Source organism: Sardina pilchardus, chromosome 21 (genome assembly GCF_963854185.1).
Source record: "Sardina pilchardus chromosome 21, fSarPil1.1, whole genome shotgun sequence".
Classification (NCBI taxonomy): domain Eukaryota; kingdom Metazoa; phylum Chordata; class Actinopteri; order Clupeiformes; family Clupeidae; genus Sardina; species Sardina pilchardus.
Window position 1 is genome coordinate 5,322,500 of NC_085014.1, and position 12,514 is coordinate 5,335,013.

Below are 12,514 nucleotides of genomic sequence, written 5' to 3' on the forward strand. Positions count from 1 at the left end.
AATTAGTTTATTCAGAATTAAATAAATCGGAATTAAAATATTCTCCTTCAAGTTTACATGGAAATAATAATTCCGAATTGGCGTTTACATGGAACGGATAATTCCCCTTTATTGTATTCCGCTGAACGTCAGGGGGTCGGGAAGGGTTCCGATTGGACAGGCGGCGCATGAACGTAGCCTAATTAAGGTCTACCGGAAGAAAACAAACTTTAGCTGGCTAGCAGCTTTTTCGTCATCTCAGGTTACGTTACAGCATGGACAATAACATAATGAAAACGGTTTTCGCAGTAATTCTGATGATAATAGGCCTACTATTTAACCAGCAGCTCGAGAATATTGTCAAGCTTCACGTTTGCTAGCTGAGGAGGAGAAGACTGTCGGAGAAGGGGGGAAGAAGACGGAGTTGAATCAGCAATGAAACGAGCATACGCTTCTTCTTCCTCCTTGTCCGAGCATGCGCCAAACAAACGGGGTAAACTTTGAATCGGAATAAAGGTTTACATGATCAAGGAAGGGAGTTAATTCCGCTTTAACATCGGAATATACCAACCACTTAATTCGGAATTAAGTTTGATTCCGAATAAACATTTTCAAGCGGAATAAGCGTTTACATGGTCTTTATTAAAGCGGAATTAACTTTTATTCCGAATTAACTTGTTTTTTTTTTCGGAATTAAAGCTCTCATTTAAACGCAGCAATTGTTAGCCTATAGCCTAATCAAGAGACACACTCAGATGTGTAGTCTACGTTGTACTTCATTCTCAGAATTATCTGTTTGAAAAAGTCCAAAAAGTCAGCCTTTGGGCTGTTGACACTGGATTGGCCATATTATTGGGGGGGGGTTAAGCCATAAGTACCAACCACAAAAAAACTGGGTTTAATTCATTTTCTCGTATTTGAAAAAAATGCCCAGATCCGTTCATTGGGCGCCACGGATGTCTATCAAATGCGTCTGTGCATAGCTCATCATGGTCTTGCTTTCTCCCCTGTTCTGTGATTGGTCCACAATCTCAGGCAAAAACTAGGGCGGTAGTTTCCAGACTGCCTTAGCAGCGTGAATGAAATCACTGCACAAGGCAGGATGGGAACACCCAGGCTATGATAGAGTAGGTAAGCCAATGGTGTCATCACGTGTGGAGAGGAACTATCCTGAGAGTGATGGGGGGGAACCGAGAGAGAGAAATGGGGAACCCTGAGTACACTATACAATATTTTGACTGCGCTCTCTTGACCAAAGCAATGAGGACTCGCATTCAGGTCCCGATTCACCCCTTTTGAGCATTTGTGCCCGTTTATGCAAGCTAATGGAAAAAAAGAAAATGAATAACTGAAATCAACTGGGTGGAACATTTTGCTGAATTTTACTGAAAGTGTTCTAGTTTAGAATTGAGGACTGCACCACCTTAAATAAACTGTTGTTGAAGCAGGGCATTGGACTACATGTGTTTGAATCAAATTCAAATACACTCCTCCAGACAAAGAGGACATGGACACCATTGGTTTGGAACGTTCAGGTACGTTTTTTTTTTCCATCAATGATTTATTGAATTGTAACATAATAAACATATAAACATGTTTGACACCTATGCTAAGGAAAACATGCAAATAAGACAGACCTTCTGGTAAGTTATATTTCTCAGAGTGATGAATAATGCTACATTATCAAGATGGTTTACACAGGGTGAAAAAACTGAATAAATGGCAGATGTAATTGATCTGATATTTTACAGGTGAAACGCCTGGTCGTTTAGACTTTAGGATTGTGTTACTTGGGGCTAATTGGAGTGGGAAGAGCACAGCAGCAAACAGCATCCTGGGCCGGCAGGAAGTCGACACCCTACGAAGAACTGCGGTGTGTGTGAAGAGACAGGGCACAGTAGCGGGGCTGGAGGTCACTGTGGTCGACACTCCAGGCTGGCCAGCCCAAGTCACCTTGGAGGAATCTCTAAGACAGACAAAAAGAGAAATCCAGCTTAGCGTGTCTCTCTGTCCTCCAGGACCACACGTTTTCCTGCTGGCGATTCAGGCAAACACGACTTTTACAGAGGCACACAGAAATGCAATTCAGCTACATCTGGAGCTTCTCGGTGAGCGTGTGTGGCGTCGTACTGTAGTGTTGTTCACTCATGGGGATCGTCTAAGAAACACCACCATTGAGCAGTGCATCAAGCATTCAGGACAAGCCCTCCAGTGGCTTGTTGAGAGGTGTGGAAACAGATACCAGGTTCTTAACTGTTTGAACGATGATCGCAGTCAGATTACAGAACTGCTGGAGAAAATTAAAGACACGGAGGTATTCAACAGAGGTTGCCATTATGAAGTAAACAGCAAGAGATTACAGGAAATAACAGAACAAAAGGAGAAGGAGGAGAGGAGGGCAGGGGAAAGACAGATCAGGGTGAATAAGCAGCATTTAACGCTGCACTATGTAGGCCTAATCGGTGAGTAATTTTATGTTCTGCTTTCTCTCAGATTTAGTTCCCCCTTGCTGTCCATAGCCATGGCACTGTGTGAGGGAGAAGTTAAATTTATTTATAAAGCACATTTAAACACATTTAAGTGCAGTACAGAGTACCTACATCAAAGCAGATTATGTGTGTAAACACATTAAACACATTAAATATCTATCTAGCTATATCAAGTGGTAGCTGGTTTCACAGGTGTGGAGCCACAAATGCAATGGCTTTGATTGGGGAAAATACCAATGCATGAACATAGATAAAGTGGAGGAGACCGCTCTTTTCCCTATGGCAGTTTTAATGAACAACGTTTCGGCCTGAGCCCTTTTTCAAGTTTGCAAAACCAATGAAAAACTTTTTCAACTTTGCAAAACACACCGTTGCCAGTTGCCAGTTTTTATTGATGCCAGTTTTATTGGAAGAACGTTTTGGGCTGAAGCCTTTTTTAAGTTTGCAAAAGTTCCAATAAAACTGGCATCGGGAAAAGAATGTGTGGTCTCCTCCACTTTATCAACGTTTATGCATCCTGTGACCAGCACCTTGCAAAAACCACAGGTGTGCCTTGGTTTTCCTACAAAAAATACCAGTGCAAACTAGCTTTTTCATTAAGCTAGCTGTTCGTGTTTGGAAGGGATTGCATACCTTTAGCTCTTTAGCTTGGTAGGTTTAAACTATATTGTTGTTTAAAGAGTATAGCTCAGAATTGTAATGAAGCTGCCACATGGAAAATGACTGTGATAGTTAAAGTTACACGTTATTCTTATACAGTTCTTAACATGTTTAATTACCAATTAACATATGATAATTAAAGTACGTTTGCTGTTAGCTAGTTAGCATTGTATTGGACAAAAACGCTGTTTTTAGGCTATAATGCCTCTGAACACCTAGTGCATATTTTCCAACATAGGTGAAGTCCATCATCTCTCCGAGCTGAGGATTGTGCTCTTGGGGTACGAGAAGGCTTTTAAGAGTTCATCAGGAAACACTATCCTGGAGAGACAGGCGTTTGATACTGAAAAGAGAACAGCTCTGTGTGTGAAGAGAGAGAGAACAGTAGCAGGAAAACGGGTCATCATTGTCGACACCCCTGGCTGGAGAAACTGCGACCAACTGACAGAGTCTCCTGAGCTGACTAAGCGGGAGATTCTGCATGGCGTTTGTCTGTGCCGGCCAGGTCCCCATGCTTTTCTGCTCGCTCTTCGCCTGGATGTGTCTTTCACAGAGGATTCCAGAAGATCTGTGCAGCAGCACATGGAACACCTCAGCAAGAGAGTCTGGAATCACACTATCCTGCTGTTCACCTATGGAGAGTATCTGGGAGACACAACTATTGAGCAATACATTGAGAGTGAAGGTGAGAACCTCCAGTGGCTTGTTGAGATGTGCAAGAACAGATATCTTGTCATTGATCATGAAAACATTGTTAATGGTACACCGGGGGCAATGTTGGTTGAGAAAATAGAGGCCATGTTGGCTGCAAACAATGGCTGCCATTTTGAAATGGATGAAGAGAGACTAGAGGAGATTGAAGTGAGGAGAAAACAACAGGATGAGAAAGCAAACATAAAAATGATGGTGCGGGAAAAGAGAGACACGCTGAGATCCCAAATGGGTGAGTTTAACATGCACTATTTGGCAAAAGTATTCACTCACCTGCCTTTACTCACATATGAACTTCAATCACATCCCATCCTTGATCAATATGGTTTATTATGACATCAGTCCACACTTTGCAGCTATAACAGCTTCAACCCCTCTGAGAAGTCTTTCCACAAGGTTTAGGTTTTGTTGTGGATGAACTTGACTGGCCTGCTGAGTCCTGACCTCAACCCAATAGAACACCTTTGGGATGAATTAGAGTGGATCAGTCCAACATCAGTGTGTGACCTCACAAATCAGCTTCTGGAAGAAATGGTAAAAAATCCCTCCTAAACCTTGTGGAAAGTGTTCTCAGAAGAGTTGAAGCTGTTATAGCTGCAAAGAGTGGACCGACGTCATGATAAACCGTATGGATTAAGGATGAGATGTGACTGAAGTTCATATGTGAGTCAAGGTAGGTGAGCGAATACTTTTGGCAATATAGTTTACTGTATGTACATGTAGCCAGAACAGTATATTGAATATATCTCATTGTGTCTTATGCATTTTTGAAAATGAATTAAGGGAATGGTAAACAATAAAAATTAGCTAATAACATCAACTAGAAAATGTAATTCCATGGAAGGAATTACCATTGCATGTAAATGCAAAAAGGTCGCTGACTTTGTAAAACATTGTATTAGGCCTGTACTTAAAAAGACTACTAGGCTACACAGAAGAATAGATAAATAACAATAACCCAATTACAATTCCACTAAAATTACTTGGAGTCACATTTAAAAAGTGATTTATGAAAATGCATCAAAATTGTGGATATAGGCTATTATGGAAAATAACTCCTCATTTAGTAGAATTTAAAAGACTGAAATGAAGTTGCCAACTTCAAACGAGTTGCAAGAGCTGACACTTTAGTAGCCTACAGTGAAACGACTGGTAGGATAGCTTATAGCCATCTACACTAATGCAGGTTAAAAGTAGGCCATTGATATAGAAAAGACACCATTGGAATACGGAATACAATCTCAAACAACGCCAATCAACGATGATGCAGCAACAGGTAGGATATCTAGCAAATGTAACGTTAGATTACAGTAGGATATTTTATGTAGGCTATATTACAGGATGAGCTAGTATGTTCTTCGAAGTGTCTCCAGGTGTGTGATTGTCCTAATAGGAATGTACAATAAGCTGTTAACAAAGGTTTTTAATTTGTGAATGATACCGAAAGCTTTAAATGATTGCCTGGCTAGCAAGTCCCTATAGCTGAAACGACTAGCTTGCTAACAAACAAACAAACGTGAAAATGATACCAATGCAGTTTGTGCTAGAAACGACTGTGAGAAGGCTTGAACCTAAATGTCTATCAGGTTGGACTTCACTTAAAACGCTGGGTGAAGATCGGTGTCGTGTATAGGCTGCTCTGTGGAGATGGCTAAAAGCCCTTGTGTAAGCTGTTGGTCTTGCAGCCTACCCGACGTTAAACCTAGCCTGGAGCAAGTTTGGTTGTCGTTAGCTAAATACAGTGTTAAATTTACGTTGACGTTAGGTTCTATTGTCTTTAGCTGTTGATAACTTTACCGAGAGCAAACCGGTTACTGTAACGATAAACAAATCAAGTAAGGAGTAGCCTAACAGGAGACAAGACGATAACGTCCTGATTTACAGCAGCTATGGCATGGTAGAATGTTTTTATAGCTGTTAGCTTAATGAGTAGACATAACATCGCATAACATTCAGGTTTAGCAGCGGTGGCATGGCTTTGGATCAAAGATCCTTGATTACTGACAGCTGAGCACTGACGTAACAATTAATCTTTGCCGCCAAAGGGTCTCAATGTAAACTCTATGGGAATTTTAAACTCTTTTATCATAAATATCTCAAAAAGTATGAAGTTCACAAATGTCAAAAATACAATCGTCAAATCTCCGTTACAAGATCTTTGTATGAGTGCTTGAATGACGTCAAACGGTTCAGTGGTTTTAGTGTTATAAATCATTGATTTTGGTCGGAAGAAGAATAATCCCGATAATAAGAAGAACAGGGATAACAGTACATTGCATTGACATGCAATGTAATAATGATTAACTCCAGAGAAGCTTTAGGGGAGAAAAAGGAAATGTTAAAGAAGAGCTTAACTTACAACCTAAGCATTAAGAAGGATGTGGGAAAACGCAGACCCACATGCTAATATCAGTGTGTCAATGGAAAGAGGGAATACAAACCATGATGTTGTTTGACAGGAAACACACACTCACCAGAGCTAAGGATTGTACTTTTGGGCTCTAAGTACGCTGGGAAGAGTTCATCAGGAAACAGCATCCTTGGCCAGCAGGAGTTTGGCACCACAGGGCCTACAGCGATGTATATGAAGAGACGGGGATGGGCAGCAGTAAGGGTGGTCACCGTGGTCGACACTCCAGGCTGGTGGGCTGACCATTCCCTGGACCAGTCTGATGAAGTGACAACACACCAGATTGTCTTGAGTCTGTCTCTCTGTCCCCCAGGCCCACATGCCATTTTGCTGGCCGTACGCTTGACCACAGCTTTCACAGAGGCACGGAGATCATCAGTCCAGCAGCACCTAGAGCAGATCGATCCTCTGATATGGGGTCACAGCATAGTTCTCTTCACATGTGGAGACTTCCTCGGAGACGCCACTATTGAACAGTACATCGAGAGTGAAGGGGAACCCTTGCAGTGGCTAGTTGAGAAGTGTGGAAACAGATACCATGTTTTCAACAATGACGACAAAGGTGACCGTGCCCAGGTGATCAAGCTTCTTGAGAAGGTGGAAGAGATGTTGGCAGGACACAGCCGTAGTTATTATCAAATACAAGACAGATTATGTGATGAAATGCTGAGGAGGAGGAGAGAGGAGGAGAATAAGTTAAGAGAAAGGGTGATTGAAGAACAAAAGCACAAAGACATGCTTGGGATGCATGCAGAAGATAGTCATCTCTGGGAACTTCCAGCGATGGCAAAAAAGGTGAAAAAAAAAGCCCTGGGTCCTATAAGATTTTTTAGCAAAAAAATGAAAGGTCAGAGGAGAGCAGACAGAAATGACACTGGAAGTAGACAGGTGCTCCACAGTGCACCGGAGGACTCGACAGTGAAATTGTTTTCACATTCAGAGAGTGAGTACAGCTACAGAAACAGCCGTTCAACATAATATGGTGTGTAGCCTAACAATTGTACACAGAGGTTGGGACCTCCAGCTTTGAATGACATCTCAGACAAGTTGACCGTTCTGATTTTATAAAACCCAGAGATGTTAGCATTGATAGCAATGTTATTTCCATAACAATACATTACATTACATACACAGTATTTTGTGATTGGAACCACATTAATAATACAAATAAGTAGAGTATGTGCGACTGATTTAACAAAACACAAATATAAGATACAGGTGCTTGACAGAATATTCCTACAACTTGCACATTGTTGATGCACAGGGCAGCCATCTTTCTTGTTCTGGCTGGGTGAGGTTCCTCTATCTTTCATAGTTGGAATTCTGACTTCAGAGGGCCTGGCGATTAAAAATCCCGACATAAAATTTGGAATCCTGATCTCTGAGACAACTCTAACACACCAATAAATATCACAGTATCTATCTTGATGTTACCAGTGTCAGTGTAAATGGCTAATAATGCTTTTGTCAAAACAAGTTATTTCAAATGCTATTGAGAATTCATAAAATGTTAAATAACTGCTGATGCTAAATAACATTGTGTCAGTGTGTCTAGAAAAACTCAGACAAAAAAAAATATCTATGCTGTATATTGCAGCCTTGATGTAAATAGCAGTGTGTTTGACATTGACACCGGTTATTTAAAAACTGTCTTCATTTTCCAGTAAATCGTTGGGACCCATTAGACGTGATCTCACTGAGCAGCAGTTCTGGATATGGTGGTTCCATTGAATCTTCGAGAAGATCATCTATCGAGAACATCAGTATTTGTCGGAGGTATGAACCTAGACCTGTGGTTATTGGCTAAGTTTACGGGTGTGGTGATTGGTAATTTTCCTTGCATCAGATACAAGGCATGCATGACACCTTGGAAACAGCTTCACAGTTGGTCAACAATCACTTACAAACATGCTATGTGGTATCTTTGCCAATTTGAGTGATGATTCTTTGTCTGTTTCTCTTTACAAAGAAGTAGTTTCAGTGCATCTATTGATACTGATTTGAGATCTATAGAGGGAAGCATGGAGGATGTGAGTCTCGTGGATGAAGAGCAAGCCATCAGTGATGATAAGGATGATCAGATTGAGAATGTGAAAGGGAATGGCTCTGAGGATGTGGATGAGTATGAGGATTCATTGGCCTACTGTGCTAATGCAGAAACATACACTATATTACCAAGTATTTGTTCACCTGCCTTGACTGACTCACATACTGTATGAACGTAGGTGACATCCTATTCTTAATCCATAGGGTTTAATATGATGTCGGTCCACCCTTTGCAGCTATAACAGCTTCAACTCTTCTGGGAAGACTTTCCACAAGGTTTGGGAGTGTGTTTATGGGAAGTTTTTTTTACCATTATATCAGAATTGCTTTTGTGAGGTCACACTCTGATGTTGGATGAGGAGACGGGCTCTCACCAAACTCTGTCATCCATGTCATTACAGACATTGCTTTGTACACTGGTGCACAGTCATGTTGGAACAGGAAGGGGCCATCCCCGAGTTGGGCTTAGTCCCTTAGTTCCAGTAAAAGGAACTCTGAATGCTTCAGCATTAACCAAGAGATTTTGGACATTTCCATGCTCCCAACTTTGTGGGAACAGTTTGGGGATGGCGACTTCCTGTTCCTACATTACTGTGCACCAGTCTGAGAGCCAGTCTCCTCGTGCAACCTCAGTGTGTGACCTCTCAAATGCACTTCTGAAGAATGGTCAAAAATTCCCATAAACACACTCCAAAACCTTATGGAAAGCCTTCCCAGAAGAGTTGAAGCTGTTATAGCTATAAAGAGTGGATCAACGTCATATTAAACCCTATGGATTAAGAATAGGATGTGACTGAAGGTCATATGGGGGTCGAGGCAGGTACTTTTGGCAATATAGTGTACATATATATAAAATATTTGAAATTTATATCAAATTACAAATACAAACCATTTTTCTCTATCTGCTCAAAAGTCTACACATTTCAGATGGTGAAACTCACAATCAGTGTGGACAAAGTTGCTGCAAGTCCTGTGCTGACATCACAGACTCCTCTCACTGGGTACTGATGGAGCCCTCGGTCTCCACGGAGACCGGATTCCCAGTGTATAAACACAGCACGCCCTCAGGCAGTTTTGAGTGTGTGGTGTCTGGCTTGCGCTGGGTATGTGGCAGAGAAGTCACTGTACAATATCACTTCACTGACCCTGGTGTCTACAGAGCAGAACTCGCCATGCTGCAGTATGTACCCATTGGTCCATTGATGGACATCAAAGTGCTCTCAGGTGAGCTGTTTGAGGCTCACCTTCCCCATTTTGCCTGTCTGGACGGGTCAGACTCCTCTCTTAGAGAGGCTGTGAGAGTTCTGCGTGGGGTGGACAGCAGCGTCTCCCTAGAGACCTGTGAGCTGACCCGCTTCCACGCCAAACTCCTCAAGCCCTCCTTCTCACTGATTGAAGTTCTGGTGAAAATGGGCGTCCCAATGAAAACCCATCTCGATGTGTTAATCTATCGCACCAGAGTGACTCCCTTGACTCTCCTCACATATGTTGTCCCACGAGATGCCTCCATGATTCAGGCTGTAGAGGAGGAGATATTAGAGATCCAAGATGCCAAGAGGATCAAGAAACATCGTCCACACAGGTCTATTTGGATGAACTCTAAATTCAGCCTCACCTCGTCCTGTCCTGCTGACGTTTCCCCATCGAAGATCACTCTTACATACATCCGGCCCCCTGACTTGTTTGAGGTGTTCATGGAGAATGTAGAAGACTGTTTTGAGTTAGAGGTCATCAGTCAAGGGCAGTCCATTTGGAAAGTGACAATGCGAAGCGTTGAGTTTGGTGAGACTCGAGGAGTGTCCGGTAATTCTGGAGAAGTGATGCACAAGGAGAAAAAGTCTGACAGAGACAGAAATAACAGAGGAGAAGGGAACATTTCTTCCATGTCGAACAAAGGTACAACCAACCACAACATGGTTTAGATTTCCCATCAATGTCCTGTTTTCATAGTGGGATATTGTATAGCATTTATGGGCATAACTGAGTGTCAGAATCCTGAACCTACTTGCTTTGATAATCTGTTCCTAGATCGACTGTTTATGTTTCGGCCTGACCTCATCAAAAGGATGTCAGGAGGTCTTCTCAGAGATGTGTTGGACAGGCTCCAGGCCCAGCCCTGTGTGGTCAGCAGGAGGGAGGCTGAGGAAGTCTTGCAGAGGACCAGTGTGCTGCAGGACCAGGTGACCTTCCTCGTTGACGTGGTGCTTAAAAAAGGGGACGGAGCATCTGGCATCCTACTGTCTCTGCTTGAAGAGCTGGACAACTACCTTTACCGAGACCTTGGCCTATGTGAAGAAGCAACCTATTTGTAGTGTATATACCGTCTATAGGTGTGATGCATTTATGATGACAAAGTAAGGGGGAAAAAGCTGAGGGGACATTTCAACATCATGTCAGTCAGAGAGAACCAAGCTGACCTTTAGCAAAGTTAATCTGTGGGATCACATGTTACTTTGATAATTACATGTTAATATGGCATGCATGTTATTCAATGCATGGGATCTATATCAATCATTTCCACTGATTACTATTGTGTAGTAGGATGTTTTGGACACAAGAACATATCCATGCATATCCATTTAATTATCTACATATCCATTAGTGTAAAGCCACTTACTGTTCCTCAAACTGTTGCTTATAGGCGAGGTACTCCGGCAGACGCATCACTGAATGTGGTAAAAATATAACATGACCGTGCCCTCCTGGCAGTGTTTTGGTATCGCTCACACACTTTTGAGTGAATGAGTGAGGGGACTGCTGTGTTTTTTCTGTAACTGACTGTAGCCTGCCTAAAATCTTGTTACAAGAACGCCACTTGCAGGTGAAAGAAGAGACTTCACTTAAATCATGAGATCACTGAGATGTTGATTATTGTACATTTACTGGAAGACAAAATACATTTTATCAAAAGATTAATGTATGTAGTGACAATAAATGTAAGAAACTATTCTGTAACACTGCAACATAATTAAGGACTGGGCCATTACATTGCCCCAACTTTTTTAGCCAGGCATGATCGAAATTGCACTGAAAAGATCAGTCACATATTCAAAATACACTTACACGTATTTGAAGCACTTGAGAACACAAACATAAAGCCTTTTGCATTTCCATTTTTAGCCACTCACTTGAGGAGGCACACACACACACACACACACACACACACACACAGACTCAGGCAGACAGAAACACACACACACACACACACACACACAGAGAGGTGTGTTTTTTGCAGATACCAACTGCCCATGAAATTAGAAATACTTTGTGTGAGGTCCTCTTTTTTAGATATCGCTATTCTTCCAGGCTCGTTTGTTGGCCATTAGAATCCGAAATTAAAGGTGTCTAATGCAGTGTTTCTATATTACTGTATGCTAGATGCAGAGTATCTGTGTTGATATCATAAATGTTCTTTAAATACAGACCTTCAGAAGGTGACTACTGATTGACAGAACAAATTGACAGAGGGCAGGAATAATAGGGAAGCATTTTAACATATCACCACTAGGGGGATCATTGAGCCATAATAGGGAAGTCATTGTGTCAGATACAGTACACTCCAGAGAGTAACTGCCACCTTTGGTAAAGTTGACTGAAAATCAGGTATAAAGAAAATAATCGTTTGGTGATTTAGTGTAATCCCACAATGAAAACAACTGGAAACATATAATCTTGAAGCAAAGCAAATTTATTCTGAGAATACAGGGAAATCTCAAGAAGAAATCAATTTGTTTAACAAAAACACTTTACCCATAATTATTGGCACCCAATAACTGTTTAAGTTAATTGGAGTGTCTGTGAACTTCCAGAAGAAAGAGGCTAAATTCCCTAGTAATTTTTCAATATGGGAAAGACAAGAGAATGCACTAAAAATAAAAAAAGTTTGTTGACATTTGTAAATCAGATAATTGCTATAGGCTAGCTACATTTTTGTTAGCCCCAAAATTCTTCAAAAGTGACATCCTCGCTAAAAAGATAATTTACATGGCAAAACTTTTCCGATTATTTGGAAATAATGACTAGCGATGGCATTGTCTGCTGTATATAGTCAAACTGTTGAATTTTGTTGTCAATATGACAACATAGTTGCATTATTGTTTGTGGATGGAGTTGATTGCAAGACAGTGGATATGTTTCAACGTTTTTTCAAATGGTTAAATATAACCCTGGTCATAACTGCACTTGCATCACTCATTTGACATTTCCTACAGATTAAATG

The 12,514-nt window shown here is 41.4% G+C and overlaps 1 protein-coding gene across 1 annotated transcript; it reads left to right on the forward strand.

Annotated features, from left to right (window-relative positions):
- The first annotated feature begins 3,710 nt into the window (after positions 1-3,710).
- On the forward strand, positions 3,711-11,079 carry LOC134069469 (uncharacterized). Its single transcript, XM_062525433.1, has 6 exons — positions 3,711-4,071; positions 6,299-7,192; positions 7,914-8,025; positions 8,219-8,427; positions 9,283-10,191; positions 10,324-11,079. The coding sequence occupies exons 1-6, from the start codon at positions 3,711-3,713 to the stop codon at positions 10,605-10,607; spliced, it is 2,769 nt and encodes a 922-aa protein (XP_062381417.1). The 3' UTR covers positions 10,608-11,079.
- Positions 11,080-12,514: the final 1,435 nt, after the last annotated feature.

Excerpts from the sequence above, each read along its gene's own strand:
- LOC134069469 (XM_062525433.1), top strand. The coding sequence starts at position 3,711 with ATGGAACACCTCAGCAAGAGAGTCTGGAATCACACTATCCTGCTGTTC. Across the intron at positions 7,193-7,913 it reads ATTGTTTTCACATTCAGAGA|TAAATCGTTGGGACCCATTA; the intron begins GTGAGTACAGCT and ends TTCATTTTCCAG. Across the intron at positions 8,026-8,218 it reads AACATCAGTATTTGTCGGAG|AAGTAGTTTCAGTGCATCTA; the intron begins GTATGAACCTAG and ends CTCTTTACAAAG.